Raw genomic sequence first — 24,502 nt, 5'->3', positions numbered from 1 at the left:
TTGATAATTTACCTATATACTGTAGCATATTAAATGTGTCTTATAGTGTGTTGATGACATTGTCACAGGATTCCAATGTGTAATCTGTATTGTTTTCCTGCAACAAACAACTGTGGGACTGTTCAATAGATTTTTGTTGTCAAGGCATCAATAAACTTTCAAAAATAATTTCACCCTCAGAATAAAATTCTGAGTCAAATGTGTGACAGCCCGATAGACTGTTTATATATTTAACTCATAGGCTATATCATAGCCAACACATATTAAGAGTGCAAATTTTATTGGAATTGATGATAACTTGCCTTTGGCCTTGCCTTGTTACCATAAAGAATTAAAGTAAATTATATTATATTTAACTGTGTAAAGCATCTTAAAACCACACAACAGGTGTAAGACAAAATGTTGTTCCTGATAAAATAATTATAAGGAGTCATGTTAGAGAAGAACTATGTTATTTAAAGGAAAAGTTCACTCAAAAATGAAAATTCTCTCATCATTTACTCACCCTTATGCCATCCCAGATATGTATGACTTTCTTTCATTTGCTGAACTCAAATGAAGATTACTGAATATTTCAGCTCTGGTGGTGATGCAAGTGAATGGGTGCCAAGATTTTGAAGCTCCAAAAATCACATAGGTCAGCGTTAAAGTAATCCATAAGACTCCAGTGGTTAAATAAATATCTTCAGAAGTGATATGATAGGTGTGGGTGAGAAACAGATCAATATTTAAGTCCATTTTTACTATAAATTCTCCTCCCTGCTCAGTCAATCTCCACTTTCACTTTCACATTCTTCTTCTTGTGTTTTTGATGATTCATATTCTTCATGCATATTGCCCCCTACTGGGCAGGGAGAAGAATGTCTAGCAAAAAAGGACTTATATATTGATCTGTTTCCCACCCACACCTATCACATTACTTCTGAAGATATGGAATGGATTAATTTTATGCTGCCTTTATGTGCTTTTTGGAGCGTCAGACTTTTGGCACCCATTCACTTGCATTATATGGACCAACAGAGCTGAAATATTCTTCTAAAAATAATAATTTGTGTTCTGCAGAAGAAAGAAAGTCATACACATCTGGCATGGCATGAGGGTGAGTAAATAATGAGAGAATTTAAATTTTTGGGTGAACTATCCCTTTAACATTATCAAGAATGATTGATGTTCAGATCATGTGTGATGGAAGTTTAATCTTTGCCTTTAATCAAAACTAGACAGTGATTGGTTTCAGAATGAAGTGATAAAGGCTTACAACATCATGTGTTTATAACTGACATAAATTGACATGAAAATTCAGTGACATTTTTATTTTTTTATATTGCTATTATACATCACAAGACAGGGAACATTCAACCACATAAGACACAGCTACCAAAATGAACACAAATATGTATATACATTCAAAGACATTTGTATTGGTCTGCATACATGGAGTTGCAAAATTAGCTAACACATTAAACTAGGTTGTAGAAAACACCACAAGGTGGCATGAGAGACTCAGCAGGAGTTCCCACCCCCAACCACTGACTCTGTGATTCATACTCTGTTTATCCACAAGCAGCCAGATCTGATCACTGGACTGAGAAATTTACAGGAGCTGGATATAGCACACTACAGCAGTGGTGTTTCACACTCATTATACTATTCTTCTTCCATGGATTGCTGAAAGGCGAGGCGAAAATTACTGACTAATACAAATTTGCACCATGGCAATATTATGAATCCCCTGGATGCCTATGCTAGGCCTTGGGATGATGCATTGCATGAATGGGACCATAAGGAGACAACAACAAAAAAATAGAGCAGCACTTGAATTGTGTCCTTGTAATGGGCTTTACTTTACTAAAGGATTCTGGATTTTCAGATAAAGTATCAGAAGGACTTTCAATATCTCTTTATTGAGAAGATATGTGAGTTGTTTTAGAATATTGCATTTATGTAATAAATGTATGTTTATGTATATGTAATACTAGACTAAGAGAATCCATAGTACCTACATATTACAGCAAAGTTTTGTTTTTATTCTCGATTTTATCAAATAATAATAATACAATGTAAAAAAAAAAAAAATCTCAATGGTTCTAAAATTTACTACATTTCCTTTTTTCAAAACACAATTACTGGACTGAATTAGAGAAGTCCATTGCTTTCCAAAGTGGTCACAGTATTTTTTAAATGTTAGTTTATTGCAACCTGAACCCCTTTTAGCTATAAGCAATAATTTAGATTAATGGCTGTACAGCAGGTACTTCAGTGTTTCAAATTGAAACCAGAAAATTCAGATGAATTATGTTATCTCAATATAGTCCACTGACAGCCATATTTACAGGTTGTTAAGAGTAAGAAAAACAGTGACAAAAGCTTTCTAACGAGATCAAAGACAATCCAAATTTAGGAAATTTAATGGAAAGTAGATTTAAAGCCTGCTTGTTAACACAAAGATTTAAATTCTTAAAGCTGTACTGCTGCTGATTACCAGGTGTGCTGACAGTAATCATACTTTATGCCAACTGTAATTCCGTTTTAAAATCGATCCTATAAGCTACAATGCTAATATGATGAATTTTATTACAAGTCAAATGCTTTAATGCTGCACATAATAATTTTGTGTCCTTGTCATAGCCTCTTGATATCTGCTTGTGTATACACATTGCAAATATAACCGGTCCTGCTCGACCCTGCGCCTCTTGAGATTTACACATTGCACAGCTACCTACCAGCTTGCTACCGTTACACTTACCTCCCTAAACCTCACTCCCATCCGGGTCACGGCACCACTGTAACCGGACCTGCTCAACCCGTTCCAAATGGGATTCAAACTGGCATCTCTAGCATGGGAGGTGGGCGCGCTAATGAGGAGGTTAAAGGCAACAGCCACTAGTGTGCCACTTGAGACGAGGGGAATGAGGTTTACACACCATAGAGCTACCTACCAGCTGGCTACCGTTACACTCAGCCCTCTAAACCTCACTCCCAACCAGGTCACGGCACCACTGTAACCAGTCCTGCTTGACCTGCTCCGAATGGGATTCAAACTGGTGTCTCCGGCATGGGAGGCGAGCGCACTATCGAAGAGGCTAAAGGCTACAGCCCCTAGCATCAGTCACTAGTGTGCCTCTTCAGACAAGGGGAGTGAGGTTTATACACCGCACAGCTACCTACCAGCTGGCTACCGTTACACATACAGTGTGCAAATGGTCAAACTTATTTAGCCTTTTTTGAACAATATTGATCACTTTACTCTCAACCATGACCTGCTTGAAAAAACAGTGTGCTCCAAATGTGTACTTACATGCACACACAAGCAAAACACATTTGCTATTGATGGTTTAGATGTTTATGTACTTTAATGGCTGAGATGATTACACCTTTACCTAGTAATTCCAAGCTTATTTATAAAATAACTTCTGGCATATTGCACTGGACTAGCACTTTAAAAGAGTCTGCTGAAGCACCCTGAGTACGTCCATGCAACACACATAGTATATGCAAAGAAATGTCTCCTAATGGACACTCAAAAACAAAGATTTGAAAAAGGGAACAAGAAAGTTTGCGCCCATTGTCAAAGGTGCGTCTGTTTGTTCCTATTAGGCAGCAGATGCCCTAACCCCGCCCCACCCTAATCCTAACCATATGGAGACTTTAAGGCTTATTACCCTGCCAGGAACAACCTGAGGCCCCTTTCTCCCATCACGAAAGTTTGCATCCATGTTTACATGCATCCAGTGGGGATTACATGGGAGTAATATTTCAGTATAGCAGCAACTACTAATGCACAAAAACACAAAATCTTCCCTAACGACTTTGGGCCTTATTCATGAAAAACAAGCAGAACGAATTTCTGTCTAAATAATTAATTAAACCATTCTTGCATAAATTGTTGCAGTCAATTAAATGTGGCCATTTACTTAAGAATGGTTTAACGAACAATTTTCACCGAAATGTTTTCTGCTCATGTTTTATGAAAGAGGCCCTTCATCTCTAAGGGCTTGTTTGTTAGACAAATTAACTCTAGATCATTTTATAGACCATAAGCTTGAACAAGACTCTTGCTGGGATCCTTGCAACCAGAAAAACTTAAAAGTAATCAAATCAAATAACATTTTAAAAATCAAATTGTTGACTGTTTTATTCAGACATAAGGTAGAAGGAAGTCAGAACATAATTTAAAATGAGGAAAACAGTATTTTCTGGATAAATTTGATAACTGCTGCCACTTAACCAAGTCCAAATATTTCTCTTATGATACTGCCTTTTAGAACGCCATTTCATTTCCATGTAAATGTTTGCTCTTGCTTGAATAAACATGATTAGTTGGTTTAACTCTGCCTATTCCTCAATTTGTCTATTTTCTCCTCTTTGTTTTCTCAAAGATTTCTAAGTATTTTTAATGATTTGCAATTTGTGCCTTTTGTAACTTCACTAGGCAAGTGTCATCTTGCATCTGCTAAAACATCATAATTTTTTTCTCACCACAGTGTCATAGAGTGTCCACCTGTATCGCCAACTATGCAGGTTAATGCTTGTTGGAAGTGAATCATACTGATTAGCAGAAAAGAATATAATAATCTGGAATGGTTCCAGCTTCCAGAACACTGTCAATGTTCCATCTCCCTAGAGGACTCCCTGATACACTTATTCCACCCCTTTAGACAGTCACATCTTCAACTTACTCACCTCAGCTCTAATCGTCTCCTTTTTTCATGTGATTGCTTTTCCTCATAGCTGAAAGCTTGATGAGCCCTGACCCTGTCTGTCTACGAATGGATCTCCCTGGCATTCCTATAGCATGTCCTAGTATGTGTCCACTGATACTTCCACTGCCTGCTTACTCTCTGATTTTGATATACTGCCTGGCCCTTAAACCTGGTTTGTTTTCAAGTAGTTTAGGAAGCAAGTTTTTCTGCCTTAGGCCAGATAAGGGGCTGAATGGCCATTCCCTTGCTGATAAGTATGTCTGTGAAGCAGTCCACATTTGAATTCTCCATTTAAAGCATTCTCTTTTGCTATTTGTCTGTTCTACCGCCGTCTCAAAGCCCTGACAGCAATTGTGCAATATCAACTGTCAGTTTCGTGCTTCGTTTCTCAGAGTTGGAAGAGGAAAACCACCAAAACGGAAACACTTACTGTTTCCATTTCTAGCTCTGTCATAGCTTTTGGTTTTAGGCATCTTTTCCAATATGTGATATGTTTACTTTTGTCAGACTTACAACAGCTACTTAACTGCAATTTATGCAATCTGTAAAAATATGTCTATATTGACAAGATATCTGAACTGAAATGTTTTAATCACAAATAAATAATATATTCATCATCTCTTATGATGCAGTCAGATCATGTCATGAAATGGTACAGATAAAGTGACTATATTCAACCAACAGCTAAAAATAGCATCCAGTATTTAAACTTCAAAGGTCAGTATCTCTTAAGCTCATAATTTTATTTTTGACTGAATTTTTTGTGGTAGCCACATTGATCTCTACTACAAAACCCTCATCATGAATTATACATATTGAGCACTAACTTACATTTGTCTTACAAATTTGCCTTCTTTATTAATTATTTTTGTTGAAAAGGTGGTAGTGGCATTTTGACTAACAACTTGTGCAGATACTCAGTATATAAAAAAACCCCACAAGACCAACTGATGAGAGCACTTTGTCCTAAAGAAATATGAATATAAATGGAAGAAAGACAGTCAATTTTATTTAACACAATATAATTTATACCAGATCTTGGAGTCTCAAAGGCCTGAATAATTTACATTGATGTACATTTACTTTAAACAGGCTGATGAAAAATATGAACTGCATCTGAAAGTAATGCTGGTTCAATTATCCTTATTAACCATACAGCTCCAACATTAAAAACTCATGAAATGGAAAACAAAAAGAGAAAAAAAAAAAAAATTAAGAACTCACAAAATAAATTTCGGTTTATTGTCGCACAACAAATTTCACACATACATCAAACAGGCCACAAACAGATAGCAATTTAATAGACAAGAAAGAAAAGAAAATTCTTTTCTTTTGGCCTTGTCCTCACATACAATCCAACTACGTATGATACAACTGATGTACATACACAAAGTTACTGGAATGCTTTGAATTAAAGTTTTTTTATATGTTTTTTTAATTTTTCTTTTCTTTTTTTGTTGTTGTTTTTTTTTTTTTACAAGTTTCTTTTGAGATAACATAACATGGCCAAACCACTAATAAAATCTATTTCATAGAGAAGCATCAACTTCAAAGCACCGTTTGGTAACCAGAGATCACGGTCAAAAATGTCTGACCTTCTAACAATATGTACAAAAATATAAAATGTAAATAAAAATACAAACAAATTTTTCCTTTCAAAGTATTTTGTAAGAAGGTAGAGCTTTGAAGTCTTGGTTGTTTCTACAAAATCTGCAGTTAGGTGTGTGCACACGGATGCTGGACTCTACTTGATAATGACCACGGTTTTTTTCCTCCCCCAGTGGGCAAGTTGAGGAAAGAAGGGATGAGAAGATTTCCAGCAGAGTAGCTTCTTACACGTCGGTCTTCTGCTTCTTCGTTTCAACATCATCCTGAAAATGCAGCCCAACAGAGTTAAAACACACTGCAATTACAGAGTCAGATTTGTAAAATGGTTTAAAATATCTTTCTGATTTTTATCTGAGAACTTCAGTGACATAACTCACAGACTTACCTCATCATCATCATCATCATCATCCTCAGCCGCTCTTTTGCCTGTGCCACCCTCAGCCTCATCATCTTCATCATCATCATCACCTGTAATATAGTTCACTCTAGTCACACATCTTTGTTTATTTGCTTCAGTTGTCAATACATTAGGTGGAGCTGTGTCAAGACTTTGACCACCATTTCATCTGCCATACTGTTCTAAAACCAGCATCCTGACCAATGGATCTCTGATCTAATTTGTTTACCTGCACACTCCTTCCAGAACATACCTTCTACATCATCTTCCTCATCCTCTTCCTCACCCACATCTTCTTCCTCATCTACTTCATTTTCTTGATCACCATTTTCCTCATTTTCCTAAACAAAAGTAATACAAGTTATGGGATATAGTTCAAGATCATTTCGAACTCATTGAAAGCAACAAAACGAACAAAGTTGTGGAAACTCACCACATTTCCATTAGCTGGGACATCCTTTCCATTTTCTGTCTCCTCAACCTGTTTCTTTTCTTTAAGGTCCTAATGAAGAAGAAAAACATTCTCTGTAATTGCTTTAGTTACTTATCTGATCGGAAAATGAAACAACTAGACCAATGCTGAATTCACATCCTCTCTTATTCGTGAAACATGACTTCCTTTCATATTTGAAACGCGACACTTCCATGATCTACATTCATTTTATGTCTGTCTCTTCCATCCCCGTCTGGTTTAAAGTCCATATTGAGGTGTTGTAATTTGATACGACGACCGCGTTACCGCCAATAAACTGTGTAGTTCAGTATATCATCCACATCTTTGCTTTTGGTAAAGACACGCCCGCTAAAAAACTACAACTCCCATATCACAATTAGAGAATATTTCAACTCAGCCAATAAGAAAGCTCCGACGAATTTTACCAAAGAGCGGCTGGCCAGATAAACGAGAGAGAGAGAGAGAGAGAGAGAGAGAGAGAGAGAACAATAGCGCTAAGCTTTTTATGCCCTTTTTTAAGAATTTGGTTTAACGAGCGCTACTTTGTTTCCTAGAGAATCATCATTATTTTAAGAGAAAACAATATAACATTTTATCCATCAAGTCACTTTAAATCTCGGCGTTTAAAATGCAGATTTTCAACAGATACCCTTTCATGCAGCCGCTCGCTCGTATGAATACATTTAGGCTAGGTCATAATTCCTTAGCCTTTAAGCGGGTTACGCCTGCAACGCCTTCTCACGCCGTCACCATTACATGCCAACGCTTAGTACGGACACGGGGCGTCTAGTGAGCCATGCATGAATAATGAACATATGCTCTGTGAGAGCTCTCAGAGAGATTTCACCATCTACAGGATAAAACGGACCTGTACATGGGTTAAATAAATAGCACTGGCATTTTAGCCCGAAACCATCTCTGTTATTCCACAGGCAAACTTAATCAGAGACGCGAGCTTGTAAAGACATGATATGAACGAAGCGCTGCAATAAAGCCAAACAAAGGACAAACCGGTCAGAAATGTTGTTTGCCCACAACTAAGATGCGAATCAAGTGATTTTATGACATCCGCGCAGACTGAAACCACACGCTTGATAAACTGGTGGGAAATGTTCGCTTATTTATTGACACGCTGTAACTTCGGTCTCGCGCTTACATCCTGCGCTGGCCGCGCGCTACAATGAGAACTCATTCAGTCATATACTGCGAAGAGCGGCGCGAGGTGCATCCGCAGCAGGGTTTCGCGGGATAAGTTTGTTTGCGTACAAACTGACACCAGCACATGATTTAAGTCCATACATCGATTTCATCTACTGCATTTCCCAAAATCGTTTCTGCGAGTTGCACAAAAGAGACTTCCAATGGGCGAAAAAAAAAAGAAAAAAAACAAACAAAAAAAAAAACGTCACCCATCCTGTCGTCTCCTCTAAAGTGTCGGAGAGGTAGACTATAGTACAAAAAGCTCATAGTTTCAGTTGTTTAATCAATAATGTTAGGTGACCTCTTAATTTCACTACTAAAAAGTGAACTATAACGCACAACTGACAAAACTCCAAAGGCAATGCGACCAAAGCCTCGTAGGCTACACTCCCGTTAAATAGACCGTAAATCTGGTGCAGGGTTGCCCTCGGGTTAACAATCTTTTAGTATAGTACGATTACATTCTGTGTATATTTACACTATAAAAATTACAGAACACATTGGGCAAACACAAAGTAGCCATAACCTTTCAAACATCGGGGAAATGTGGTTTATTCACAATCGCATCGTGAATCGTGAGGGCTGCAGAAACTTGTGACAGATCGGACTGCGGGGCTGACGAATCACCGCGTCTGACGGACTCTGTGAGGCATATTGAATAATTGAGCTTACGGAGTAATAACGAAACACACAACAAACCATATAAGCAGACTTGAGATAATGCGTATAATCATCTCTCTCACAATACTTTTCAAAGAGGAACCGAAAAACCGCATGTATAAACAAAGAACCCGCGCAAAGTCAGAAGAAGAAGAAAAAAAGCCCTAGTTGCAAATGTCTCCGTAACAAACCATAACTTCAGAACACCTAACATTTTCTCATCCACAAGAAGTCTTCAAAGTGACAGTGAGCGGTCAAAACACCGACAACATTTGCAATCAGTATTCCAGCAGCAGCGAATCATGCAGTATACTGATTTCCGTGTGGCATATAGGCTACCGAGCTTACTTATTTAAATATATAAAATCCTGCAGCTGTAAGTGTATCTACATTAAGTGTATAAATTAGTAGTTGCATTACCTTGGCGGAGACTTCCGAGCTGGTATCGACTTTTGTGTCAGCCATTTCTGCCTAAATGTTAGTGATGTAATGGGGTCTCAGAACAAAATTATATAAAGAGGAATACGAGAAGAGTACAATTAAAAAAAGACTATTAAGCGTCTGTAGCGAGCTCTCCCGGCGGCAGCGCTGTTAATATAGCGCCCTGGGCGGAGCTCAGAGGCAGGCGGTTTTCAATGATTGGTCAGTGTTGCAAAGACTCCGTTCCTCTGATTGGCCAATATGAAACAATAGACAGTATTTCTACAAAGTCAAACCCCGCCTCCAAACCGACCTCTGACTTATTTATGTGCGGAATAACTGTCTATCCACACTATCCTGGTCAACCTCCCTTTGATCGATGGCCTAGATGGGCTCCTATATGAAAAAAACCTGCATACATAGAACATTAATACTGCCCTGAAATTTGTAATGCCCATATCTTCTCAAACGTTTCATTGTACTCACAGAGGGCCCGACCGCTTAAGAATGCAGCTTTAATGCATACTTTTCTTGCCTAATTAGTTTTTTGTTCATATGATGACGTTTTCATGTTATTACATATGCCATGACTACTTAACTACACGTGTGTATTATCACCTAATTTTTAAACAATCTTTTGGCATTTTTTCTTAAAGGGTTGTCCTTTTTTGTAAACTGTCCACGGAGATATACGTGTTTAATTCCCACATAACTTTGGGGTTAAGAGTACACTGACTGCACAAAAGTCACCTTATTGATTTAAGGTGACGCATAAACTTTTGCTCTGATAAACGAAAAGTCACATGGTCAATTAATATTATATTGCGGCAGTTAGTGGACGCCCCACTGGTGAAACCTGCTCAACACTTGATTGGCAGTTCTTAAACCCCTCCCCTTTACCAATATTTCGACTGGGTAGGTAAAACACAGCATCAAGAGTGATTTATGCGATCAAAGATTTAGGCGTATTCTTCGAGAGAATGACACAATATAATATGCAATCAGTTAAAGGCCTAATACTTTCTAGTCAAACAAAATCACAATCGTGATTTCTTAAGTTGCCTACACGAGATCTTGTTTCCTCACTGCTGTATCAATTATGTCATACACGGATGATTTGGGGAGCTAGTGATGGATACAGAATTTGCTTAAAAAACAAAGCGTTTTTATGAACCTTATTATAATTTTTTTCCACCTTTCATGCAACTAAAATCTACATGTAGCGTCGGCGATAGAAAATGTAATAGTGGAAATTTCCGTACCTCACCAACATGGCCGACTGAAACACCGTATGGCGTCTTAAAGTCTCCTCATTGGGTGATTGGGCCAAACGAACACAGACTTGACGCTTTGCGAGCGCTGGTTGGATGCTGTGAGTGTCAATCAACCGAGGTACCGCGTTGAAGGTGCTTAAGAAAACATGGAACTGGATTAACTTTTCGCTTTTATTTCTGCCCTCCCACATGATGGACAGATTAAAGGTGTTAGCAAATACATGTTCAGGATTGGAGTTTCACGGGGGTTTATATGGGTAATAGCAGGCTCTGGTAATAATGCGAGATACTTTTTAAAGGTAAGACGTTTAAGCAGATACGCTTATTGGTCAAATAACGTTATGTATAATTATAAACATTTTATTAGTCTGAATAAACAGTTACTATTCATGTTATACGTTTTTATCTTTAGTTCAGTCAAATTTTTTTTAATATATATTTTTTAAACATTTTATATATTAATAATTTTATTTTAATGATTATTTAATCAACATTTTCGCAATGTAACTGAGGACTTTAGGTCACAGTTCTTGCTGTATGATATAATTTAGTTTTGTCATTAAATTCTTATCAGCACCCTGGATCCTGAACGTCTGTCATTTATGCAGACATTTTTCATCCCAAGCAATTTACAGTAGCTATACTAATTGCATATACGGCCCCCTGGAGCAAACTGGAGTTAAGTGCTTCGCTCAAGGGCAAAATGGTGATGGAGCTGGATTGTGATCTCTTTGACTCTCCAGTTCCTGGGTCATTGCTGCTTAAAATTATATGAGCAACCTTTGTAATAGCAAACCATAATCATCAGGCTTGTGCCACCATCACTTATCTCATGCATTAGCATACAGCAATCACAAATGTTAGGTATTCAGAGTGCCAAAATAAATGATTGAAAGAATGAATGTTTGATGGTGTGTCAAATTACTTGAGTCGATCAGTTCTAGGTATTCTGGGATGCTTGTGCACTAGTCACATGCACTTTAATGTCTTCTGCACAAATGTACAAATGATGTACCCTTTTTTTTTTTTTTTTTACCAGTGTTTGAACTCTATATACTCATATTATGCATAGATACAACTTATCTCCCTAGATCAACTTAATGAATTTTGTTATAAATAATATTTACTGTATATATATATATATATATATATATATATATATATATATATATATATATATACACACACACTCACCGATCAGCCACAACATTAAAACCACCTGCTTAATATCGTGCAGGTCCCCCTTGTGCCACCAAAACAGCTCTGACCCGTCGAGGCATGAACTCCACAAGACCTCTGAAGGTGTCCTGTGGTATCTGGCACCAAGACATTAGCAACAGATCCTATAAGTCCTGTAAGTTGTGAGGTGGGGCTTCCATGGATCAGACTTTTTGGTCCAGCACATCCCATAGATGCTCAATCGGATTGAGATCTGGGGAATTCGGAGGCCAAGTCAACACCTTGAACTCTTTGTCATTTTCCTCAAACCATTCCTGAACAATTTTTGCAGTGTGGCAGGGCGCATTATCCTGCTGAAAGAGGCCACTGCCATCAGGGAATACCGTTGCCATGAAGGGGTGTACATGGTCTGCAACAATCTTTAGGTAGGTGGGACGTGTCAAAGTAACATCCACATGAATGCCAGAACCCAATGTTTCCCAGCAGAACATTGCCCAGAGCATCACACTGCCTCTGCTGGCCTGCCGTCTTTCCATAGTGCATCCTGCTGCCATCTCTTCCCCAGGTAAACAACGCACACGTACCCAGCCGTCCACATGATCTAAAAGAATACGTGATTCATCAGACTAGACCACCTTCTTCCATTGCTCCATGATCCAGTTCTGACGCTCACGTGCCCATTGTAGGTGCTTTTGGCGGTGGACAGGGGTTAGCATGGGCACGCTGACTGGTCTGCTGCTACGCAACCCCAAACGCAGCAAGCTGCGATGCACTGTGTGTTCTGACACCTTTCTATCATGGCCAGCATGAATTTTTTCAGCAGTTTGTTCTACAGTAGCTCTTCTGTGGGATTGGACCAGACGGGCTAGCCTTCGCTACCCACGCGCATCAATGAGGCTTGGACAACTTTTGGTAGGTACTAAAGACCTGCCGTTTTGGAGATGCTCTGACTCAGTTGTCTTGCCATCACAATTTGGTCGCTCAGATCCTTACGCTTGCCCATTTTTCCTGCTTCCAACACATGAAATTCCAGAACTGACTGTTCACTTGCTGCCTAATATATCCCACCCCTTGACAGGTGCCATTGTAACGACATAATAAATGTTATTCACTTTACCTGTCAGTGGTTTTAATGTTGTGGCTGATCAGTGTATATACGTATATATAATTGCCAATTATATATATATATATATATATATATATATATATATATATATATATATATAATTGGCAATTAATTTCTATCCAAAAAGTGTTTGAAAATAAATAACATATTAGAGTCAAACATTAGCCCATGCAGGTCTGACTTGTTATATAATATTAGCTTGGAATTTTTATGAAAGTGTAATAAATTGTGCTTAAAAAAGTAAGAGAAATACATAACAGGTTTGCCTGTGATGCTGTGATCGGTGGTTATTGTACTACTCAAGCTTATAGAGAGCAATATAGGAGCAATATTTTTTTTTACATTGAAGAACATAGTTAAAATACTCTTCTTCAACCTAGTGTTTATCTGTCCTTGCTGTCTGTTTCTAAGTTGTAGTTCTTGAACAACTTTACAGTACAAATCTTAGTACAACTCTTTATGGGTTTTAGGAAAGGCAGTGGGAAAACATAGTAAGGAAATTCTTCGACCTGTAAATTATTTAACATACCTTTTCTGCAGACATCAATCACTAGTGAAATCAATCACTAAAGGTTGAATTCAACTCCAAAATATTATTTAACATCCCTGAATCAACCAGAATACATTAGATTTCACCAACAAAACAAATCTGAAGGGTTAGATCAGGTATAAATGGCTCATTATTGTAACAATTGCAGATTATCACTTTTACAGTGTATTTACTACAGCTGAAATACAGTGTATTTTGCTACATTTGCGTCTGTGAGAAAATGCCCTTCAATGTCAAGATCTAAGAAATGTTTGTGACTGCCCCCATAACATAACAAACAAACAAACAAACTCTGAAATCATGCTCCATTACCTCTGCTTTAAAGCTCATAAGACAAATCGTGAGAGGAATTTAGCAGTGATCTCTGGCATCTAAGTGGAGTCTTTTCCTGTCTTCAACTACAATACCCAGTCTGGAAATCCCCCTGCTTTGCTGCCGTCTGGTATGGTGGAACACGTGATCTTGCACAGTCCCAGGGGAGAGCTCTACTTCCCCTGGTCTTAGATGGCCCTGTTTACTTACAAAATCTTACTGGTATTAAGTATCTGCAATGGCCCTGGGACTGAAACATCATGGACAACCTCTGTTTATTAAAGCCCGGCTGTTTAGGTCATCTAGCAGCACAGACTTTATGGGAGAGTAACTGGATTAGTTCTGTATCTTACTATGATGGACTAGATAATACTTTCCCTCAAGAAATGCTAATTGATAAAATATTTGCGACTAAAGTTATTTTTAGTATTTTAATTACTGCATTTAATAATTTACTATTTTAGTGGTTAAATCCATATCTTCTAAAGCGATATGATAAGTGTGGGTGAGAAACCAATCAATATTGAAATGCTTTTTTACAAAAAAATCTACACTTTCACATTCTTCTTTTGTTTCTGGTGATTCACATTTTTCATGTATATCACCACCTACTGGAAAGGGAGGAGAATTTATAATAAAAAAGGACTTAAATATTGATCTGTTTCTCACCCACACCCATCATATCGCTTCTGAAAATATACATTTTACCAATGGAATCTTATAGATTACTTTTATGCTGCCTTTATGTGCTTTTTGGTGCTTCAGAATTTTGGTACAAATTCACTTGCATTGTGAGGACCTACAGAGCTGAAATATTTTTCTAATAATCTTCATGTGTGTTCAGCAGACAAAAGAAAGTCATGCATATCTGGGATGGCACGATGGGGAGTAAATGAGAGAACTTTCATTTTTGGGTAAACTATCCCTTTGTAACGTGTAGGTGCTGGACAGAATAACCCAGGAGCAGAGGTAACAGTTCCAAAAATATTTATGAATAAAGTCAGTAATGCGCCACCGCACAGAGTAGACAGTAGTGTGTGCGCATTGTAGAAGTCAGGAGGTGCTTGGCAGAATCCTCCGTAGAAGCTTGATGATGAGAGGGATGTCCAGCGGACAATGCGAGCGACAGCAGAAGTGTAGATCCCTGGCACGTGGGCATAGAGCGGAATTCCTTTGTGGACTGCCAGGCTGAACTCAGCGAAGACTGGAAGGAAAATCACAACCCGAACACGGGCAAACCAACAGAGTGACAAGACAGGACCAGCTAGACAAGGAGATTGAGGTTAGTACTCAACTTAGCATAATAATCTGGCAAAGAAACAGAGAACCATGAGGGCATATGAAGGGAGTGCAATCAGGCTGGAACAGTTGTTACTCGACAAGAAATCAGTGGCATGATCGGCGCCACCCTGAGAACAATGAAAGTTCCCTTGGAAACGCTGATCATGCCAGTCAAGCGCACCTGTGAAACACGAGGGAGAGAAAATGACAAAACAAACAAAACAAACCAGAACCGTGACACCCTTTCAATGACCAAAGTAGGTTCTTTGAACTTGTTATCTGTTATCTAGTTGGCTCACTCACATGCGACATGTTAAGCCAATAGGCTCACATGGTGTGAGCTGATTGGTCCTTTGACATGTAATCAAGTAGCCAATCAACTTGCGTCTCTTAGTGATGGGAAGACCAATTCTTTTCCGTGAACCAGTTCTTTTGGAAGGTTTGTTTCAATGAACCAGTTCAAAAAACCGATTCACCAGTTATTTTATGTCATCGTGTAATGACGTCACTGTACATAATGCTAATACCCCAACATCGTAGAATACATGCTCAAACACATTCAATAAAGCCATAAGTAAGCGTATATAGCTGATTAATACATTTTGTTTAAGTTATAACAATAAGGGTGTTTATTGTCAGTTTCATTCAGTGATCTTACAACATATACTAAAGTTTTGCACATAAAGCACCCAATACTGACAGTGATATACAAATGCGGATGCTCTCCGTGTCTAAAGCATACAGTATAAAATAAATAAACTAGTCTTAATCAACTCACCCTTTTTACAGAAACCATGATCCAGCTGATAACAACTTCAAATATAATCTGTATGTACAATCCTCACTAGTAAAATTCATTTACATATCTCGACTGAAATGTTTCACCCCTCATTCAAGTCCAAGGTTCACACATGCTCATCAGCTGCTCACTGATCAGCAGTTCTCAGTATTATGTCCGAAAGATGTGATTCTCAGTTCAATGTACTGGTGATTCATGAACTGCTGTGACTGACTCGATGTACTGTTGATGCGAGAGCTGCAGTCCCCAGATCAGTCTACTGTTGACTCGAAAACTGCTGCCAACGACTCAATGTACTGCTGACTTGAGAGCTGCTATCCTGGGATCAGTGTATTGTTGGCTCGAGAACTTCTGCGAATGACTTGATGTACTGTTGACTTGAGAGCTGCTTTCCCTGGGTCAGTGTACTGGTGACTCAAGAACTGCTGCGAACAACTTGATGTCCTGCCGATGTGAGAGCTGCTGTCCCGGGATCAGTGTACTGTTGACTCGAGAGCTGTTGTCCACGGATCAGTGCACTGTTGACTCAAGAACTGTTGCGACCGGATCATCTTCATACATTGATAAAATGGTAATACAATCAAGTCATAAACATATTTCCAGTATGTTTTATTTGTTATACTTTCTGCTGTTCAGCAAAATACACCAGAAACACACATTTTGCCCCTTAATCACACGCATGCTCATTGTCAGCAGCTCATCAGTTCTCAGTATGCCGAACACCTCAGAAAGTGGCGATTCTCAGTTGAGTGTACTGTTGACTCAAGAACTGTTGCGACCAAAGCGTTCAGTCCAATTTGTGAACTAGTTTGAGTGATTCATTGCAAAGAAGAGTTAGGAAAAGCAGATATTCTAGGATCATATTACTCCTGGTTATCGGCTCATTTCAAGTCAGAGGGTCAGGCACATCTGAGAGACAGTTTAAGACAGAGTAACTTGTGGATCAGTGTTGACTCGAGATGCGAACTGTTTCAAATGATTCAGTCCGATTTGTTGAACTGGTTCAACACATTCACTAAAAAGAACCGGTTCAAAAGAACGGTTTGTTCACGAATTGGTCATCACTGCATCCAGTGTTGGGTAACGTTATTTTTAAAAGTAACTCGTTAGAATATTGTGTTACTCCTTAAAAATTAACTTAATTAATTAAAAAGTTAATTTTTGTGGAAAATAAAAGCGTTATGTTACTTTTGCATTATTTTTTCGTTACTTTTTTCTCACAGCCACTTTCTCTTCTGCTATGCTATGCATTTCATACAAATAAGCCATGCATTGCTTACAAGAGACATTACAGGTCATGCTAGCTACAACACTCATGTCAAAACAACATAGTAAACAAACAGATATTTAGAAAATAGGTCTTCACGTCATGTTTATAATAAAGAAACAATAACATGAATATGCATGATTTGTTTTTCCATCAACATGGCAGCCAATATAAATAATGAAGTATAACCACTGTCTTACCTAAAGCAACAAAGTCCAACACTTGAACCTGCATCATATATGTCATCATATTTGGTGCCCATCGACAATGCCAGAGTCAACTTAAGATGTTTTTCAAAAGTCAGGATAAAATTCAGTGGGGAATGCCAGCCTAAAATGTTCAAGGAATGTATCTGATAATAAAATAATATTCATCTCAGTGTACACTTGTTCTGAGTGGATCCATGGTGCGTACAGAAGCCACTGATTGATCGCATACAAAAAGGCGCATGTTGATATAACTTGAATGGAATAATTTTTAATGCTACCAAAATGAAACTAAGACATTTTCTCTGCATACACAATTGATGTAGAACGTTACTCGGAGCCACTGATCCAGAGTCAGCTTTTCTCATCCCATTCTCCCAGTTATGGAAAGCTGTAACACAGAGCAGTTCGGCTGCATAAGTCAGTGAATTGAATGAGTATTTCACCCTGTGTATCATGTCATGGCCAGTGGAAGACTAGTCTTATAATCCCTCTGCCTAAACACATTTACTGATTTTTTAATGCAGTGTGTATTAACACATGAATCAATCGTGTTTCACTCAACCGAATGTTGACCTCTTATTACGCTAAAACACAATTTTCCTGGCTTGTATAGCTTATGCGCATGCGTGTTTGCGAGTTGATTGGCAGGCGATGTCTGTATCTGAAAGGTAATTGGCTCTTTTATCTGCAAAGCGGGACTTCCTTTCTACATCCATTGACTGTGCTAGAGCTTCTTGGCTGGGTGTTCCAATTTCTCCCATTCATTTAAATAGAAGTAACTCATCTCTGCTAAATAGTCTCTGGCCTCATACTCTATAGAACTACAATGCCCATCATGCACTACATCTCCTCCCCAAAGTTTGCACATTTTACTCCTGATTTCTCGCAATACAGGGAAAGTAGAGGTGTACAAAAGCAACGCGTTACTTTATTTAAAAAGTTACTCCAATATTATGGTCTAAAATAAAAAAATATTGCGTTACTTTACACGTTACTAGAAAAAGTTATCTGATTATGTAACACACGTTACTTGTAACACATTACCCCCAACACTGCTAGCGTCTCTCTCTTTGTCTAACATTTAAATTGCTCAGTTTTGCAGATAAGCCGTTCTCTGAAACCCACCTCCACCCCAGCTCCACCGGTCTAGATCTGCTACATGGGGATTGTTTGTAATGTCTGTTTGTGCAACAGCATGTCATACATGCTCAATGCAGCATGTCTTACATTTAGTCTAATTGTGCAGCAGCAGCAGCATGTCCACATGCTTAACTCAGTATGTCTATGCATTTTCTAGTAGTAGCAAGTCTCCGTCCTGGCTCTGCAACAGCAGCAGCAGCGTAGAAGATCTACTGTAGTCCGCGAAGACCGATATCCTATCAATATGTCCTACCCACATTCACATTCACAGCCAAATGTTTCCGGGAGTTGTCATGACTGAACTAGATTTAAACCTGGAACATTCCTTTGAACTGAAGGTCACCTGCCAAATGATCATCTAACTCAGCTGTGCATAAAATGTATCCATTTATTGTCCCTCTAGACTTTTCAACATTACTGTTTAGGGACACAGATGAATGAAAGAAAGAGACATCCAGAAAAAGGTGCTGGTCAGGTGTAACGTAGTACACTGTAGTCATTCATATGACGTATCCATAATATGTGGTTTGTTTGTTACCATACTGCAAAAAAAATATTTCCATACGTTAACATATTCACATTTAATTAAATGTGGCCTTTGTGTACCCATGCAATGCTTCCCTAAACCCTTGTGGACTGCAAAGAACTTACTGAGGGAAGAGTATATTTCATTTTTTTTCTTCATTGTTTCTTGTCCTCCACTTTCCTGATGTAGCAGGCGCAGGACTGCAGAGACTCAGCTTGCAGCATCTTCCACTCACTCATTTTTCATTTTATTTAAATATAGCCTTCACTCTTCTTGCAGCAGCTGGTCCCACAGTTTTCCCACAGCTGGGATAAACAATGGGGCCAGTGCCTTAATTCAGAGCAGCCCACTTTAGGTCTCTCTCTCTCTCTCTCTCTCTCTCTCTCTCACTCTCTCTCTCTCCCTCTCTCTCTCTCTCTCTCTCTCTTACTCACTCACTCACTTACTCACTCATTCACTTTCTCTCACAACAAGACCTTCTAGCCCTATTACTTTTGGAAACCAAAACATGCAGATTGAATATTAGCCAACAGCATTTCACTTTACAAACCAATTGTTTCTCTGTGTATATAAAAAATGTATGACATTTCTTTTCTGAAGCTAGTGATAGAGACTCTATCAATGGAAAGGTGACCAGAAGCAGTCTCAACAAAATGGAGAATTAAAGGACACTATGCTGCTCCTATTCTTCTGGCAGTTCAGCATCAAGAAGGCACAAATTAGGCATTCGGTCCTGGAGACAGCAGTCGATGAAGCAGAAATCATTGCTGCTGATGCATGCAGCATGTGACCCCATGACCCTCAATGCTGCAGTGTGTCTGTGTGTTTTATGTGTAAATGAGCATGTTAAAAGCTTAATCCAACAGGTTATTCATGGTAATACCTTCCTATTGTATGTTGTGACAGTCTGAATTATTCTTAAACTAAATGATATGTTCTTAAATAATCATTGCTGTGTATGTAAAAGAAATTGATATATTTTCACTTTTTGTTTCTTAAAGGAATAGTTCACCCAAAAATGAAAATTCTCTCATCATTTACTCACCTCATGCCATTCCAGATTTGTATGACTCTTTCTTCAGCATAACACAAACGAAGAATTTTGGAAGAATATTTCAGCTCTGTAGGTCCATAAAATTTAAATGGTTAATTTGAAAATGTAAAAAGTTAATGGGTGCCAAATTTTTTAAGCTCCAAAAAGCACTTACTGCCATCATAAAAGTAATCCACATGACTCCAGTGTATTAATTAATGTCTTCTGAAGCAAAACGCTAGGTGTGTGTAAGAAATAGATCAATATTTGATGAGGGTGGAGTTCAAACTGCCTCTCGCGAGATGTAAAGGTGAAAGCCTCCTCTGCATAGATATTCATACGTAGATACCTTATTAGCAGCTGTTCCTATGGACTGCAAAACTTCCACACTGTTTCCACACTGTAACAATTAAGAAGGTAAGGAGGAAGCTGATACCGGCTTGACAAACACATAGACATTTAATGACACTTTTCAGTATACAAAGAAACAAAAACACGCACTGCTTTTCAGCCAGCTGCATCAAATCATAAAAACACTCAGACATACGGACAAGCTTCGTACATCTCTCTCCCATCTGTCGCTGTCTCTTCTCCTTAAATACTCCCGCCTCCCCTCACTGGAACGCGAGGCCTGTGTGGCACTCAGGTGGAAGTCATTCGCCACTCATCTTCCCGGCCTCGCTCTGCCCAGACGCCGTTTGGCAGAGAGGAAGCAGAGAGGGGAGAGGGGGAGAGAGAGACGGGCTCGCTGGCCCTGGACATGCCGTTGACTGGCCCTCAGCTCGCTGTCATGCACCCGTCTGCGACGCCGGGCGATGGCACTGGACCCCTCAGCCGTCCTTTCCGGTTGCAGGTTGATGCAGTGCTCCAGCGCCACCGGATCGAGCACTCCCTCTGTGTCGCAATCCTCAGTCAGCGGCGAGGACTTCCTGACAGCGCATCCTTTCTCCTTTCCGGGTTTCGGCACAATTTGTCTCGGTGTAACAATTAAGAAGGTAAGGAGGAAGCTGGGACCGGCTTGACAAACACAAAGACCTTTAATGACACTTTTCAGTGTACAAAGAAACAAAAACACACACTGCTTTTCAGCCAGCTGCATCAAATCAAACACTCAGACACGTGGACAAGCTTCGTACATCTCTCTCCTGTCTGCCGCTGTCTCTTCTCCTTAAATACTCCTGCCTCTCCTCGCTCTGCCCAGACGCCGCTTGGCTCCGCCCTGCTCACCACACATACAAAAGCAGTTTATTGAGCAAGGAGCTCGGTCTGAGACATCTCCTCCAATTATTTGCATTTAAACCGATTCAAACAGCTCTCCTTGTTGACCGTTCCAAGATGACGCCGCAGTTGATGTGTCCTTACTTACTGTGAGAGACTGCGTTACCTCTCTACCCTTGTGAATATTTTGTAAAAAAAGTTTTAAATATTGATCTATTCCTTACACACACCTAGCGTTTAGCTTCAGAAGACATTAATTAATCCACGTTCTATGGATTAATTTTATGATGACAATATGTGCTTTTTGGAGCTTCAAAAAGTTGGCACACATAAACTTGCATTGTATGGACCTACAGAGCTGAAATATTCTTCCAAAAATCTTTGTTTGTGTTCTGCTGAAGAAAGACAATCATACACATCTGGGATGGCATGAGGGTGAATAAATGATGAGAGAATTTTCATTTTGGGTGAAAGTTGTTTTTGAAGGCAAAGGGCTAAAGCATTATTATCACAGCTCTGCAGGTTACTGGGTTGCAATGTGAGAACAGTTAAAAAAATGCAACTTTAATCGCTGTGCTTTGGTAGATATTGTCAGTGTTGTCAGCCTTACTTCCTTCCTTTACGACGCTTTGCATGACTGCAAAATAGCAACAGTAGGCATGTCATTTGCTGGCAGACTTTCCCTATCTGAGTTCTGGAGCCTGACAATCTGATTGGCGTATGGCTTGCACCTTCTGCACTGATTTTACACGAAGCATTTGGTCTGTTATTTTAGAGCCTGTCATCTGACTGTTGTACTTTAACATGAAAATTGGTTCTGTGATTGTTTGAAGGCATTTATACTTGAATTGCTAGGCTTTCTACAGCTTTAGTGCTTGTTACAGTTCCAACAACACAGTCACCCACATCTATTAAATATTTCTACTGCTTATGTTCTTGAAAACTGTTTCTCAAAGGTTAACACACAGCATAATTCAAACAATGTCATTAATATAGATTAAAAGCTACAAGCTTTTAAATTATTTAATATGAGCATGTAAAAATAAACAATTCATTTTCACTTGGTCCATCACATACCGAGCCCCTCCCACACAGGAACAGCCAACCAGATCTACTTGTGTTAAAGCCTAGGTGTCACTGATGTGCAGTCAAGACCTATAAAGCTGCAGACCTCACTGATCAAATCTCACTTTCTGGCTTTACACGAAGAGTCTTCAGTGTACAAGTTTTTAACTGGAATCCCATTGCATCAACTTTCAGCAATTTAAGCCAAGGTAAGTGGTCTTTCGCTGCAGTCGTTCTATCTAAAATAACTGTGCAAAACGTGTTGTATTGGGTTTTAAATGTACTTTTACTGACTAGTTCACTGACATAAAAAAAAAAAAAAAAATCACAAGCGATATTAGATGCATATGACTGCAACCACTTAAATGATTTGTACCTGGTGTAATGTATAGCATATCACTAGATTAACACTAAGAATCTAAAACATCTATTCTAAAAGAAAATATACTTGTTTTAAGACAACTAAGCTTGTTAAAGGAAAATAAATAAAAGTTATAGCATTAATGGCACTTTTATCTGAAGAAAACAGTTGATGTAAAAACAATAAAGCATTGCATTATTTTAATACCATTTCAACTTTATTTTAATTACTATGCTAAATGTGTTTGAAATGTCGAAATAAACACAGTGAATTGTGATTTGATTTAATTTTCTGATCATTTGAAGCTTATTTTGTTCAATGTTATAACCCGTCTCAGGTACTAATAAATACTAAAACAATTACTTAAAAATATCTATACCCCACCATATCCAACACTGATCATCTAGCAAAATATTGTTTTACAGAACAAGTACTGGTTTTCCATGCAGGGTGAAGCATATGTAAGCAGTTTATTATAGGTCTACATACTGAATTAATGATGTGCTCATTCAAGATAAGACATAGCTATAGGCACATTATCTTCATCTAAGCTTACTTATGTTATTTATATTCTCAATTTAAAATATATGGAACTGTTTATTTACACTAATTTCACTGAACCATTAGAATGGCACATTCTTCTTGAGCCGCAATCTTCCTTTGGAATATTCAGTATATGAACAAATGCATGTATGGTAACTCAGAAAATAATCACCTGTCACAATCTCTGTAATTCTTTGTAAACCAAAATTCCATGTGTTCACTCTTTGTTTGTTTTTTGTCATCAATTCCCGAAATGCAAAAGCACAAATACAAAATGACCCACTGGCCTTACAAGCTATACAGATCAGTCATTCCCAAATACCTCCTTATTTACTTCCATGCATTTTCACTCCTCTCATGATAGTCAAGAGCTGGGAACAAGCCTGAGTTTTACTTACACACCCACACATACTTCACTCTCCAGACTTCCATATAAATCTTGTGATTCAGGCAGCTTTGTTCTTTCATCATTATATTGCCTGTGGCTCCACACTGTGGACATGAAACAGAATGAAAGTATGGCACTCCATCAAATTTATATCCTTCTTGGGGATGTGAAAAAAATGCAAAACAAACACATTTTTATTCATATTAGTGCTCCTCAAAAACCATTGGGTTCCAGTATTAATTAGGGCCACACTTAGATACTTTGATCAAGTTCATGCAGGTGTCTTAGCAGAGTAACAACAGGTGTAGTTTATCACATTAATTGTGGACATGTTCCATTAACTTTTGATAACAGAGAGCATCCATAAATGGTTTATCTTAATCATGAACTGTATGAACTTGAACTTAAAGGAATAGTTCACCCAAAAATGAAAATTTGCTGATAATTTACTCTCAGGCCATCCAAGATGTATCTGAGTTTCTTTCTTCATCAAAACAGAATTTAAGATTTTTAGGATTTCATTTCAGGCCTCCTCCTTTAAACAATGCAAGTGAATGTACTCCATTTTTTGATGGCCAAAATGCATATTTAGGGTGCATCAAAATAATCCACACGACTCCAGTTGACAAATAAAGTTCTTCTGAACCCAAACGATTGATTATTTTTAGAAACAAAACAATACTTATATACTTTTTTACTACAAATGTTTGCTTCTGTACATCTCTGTGACCCACGCTAATGAGAGGGATGACGTAAGCTCGATGATAAGGTCACGCGTCACGTGGAGGA

General features: G+C 38.4%; 1 protein-coding gene across 1 annotated transcript; it reads right to left on the bottom strand.

Annotated features, from left to right (window-relative positions):
• Positions 1-5,690: 5,690 nt before the first annotated feature.
• Positions 5,691-9,609, bottom strand: LOC127449211 (prothymosin alpha-A-like). Its single transcript, XM_051712484.1, has 5 exons — positions 9,443-9,609; positions 7,142-7,210; positions 6,962-7,049; positions 6,697-6,779; positions 5,691-6,574 (listed from the first exon to the last, which is right to left on the bottom strand). The coding sequence occupies exons 1-5, from the start codon at positions 9,485-9,487 to the stop codon at positions 6,536-6,538; spliced, it is 324 nt and encodes a 107-aa protein (XP_051568444.1). The 5' UTR covers positions 9,488-9,609; the 3' UTR covers positions 5,691-6,535.
• Positions 9,610-24,502: the final 14,893 nt, after the last annotated feature.

This window comes from Myxocyprinus asiaticus, chromosome 12 (assembly GCF_019703515.2).
Source record: "Myxocyprinus asiaticus isolate MX2 ecotype Aquarium Trade chromosome 12, UBuf_Myxa_2, whole genome shotgun sequence".
Classification (NCBI taxonomy): domain Eukaryota; kingdom Metazoa; phylum Chordata; class Actinopteri; order Cypriniformes; family Catostomidae; genus Myxocyprinus; species Myxocyprinus asiaticus.
Note: the sequence above shows the minus strand (reverse complement) of the source record. Positions and strands in the feature narration are given on the sequence as shown.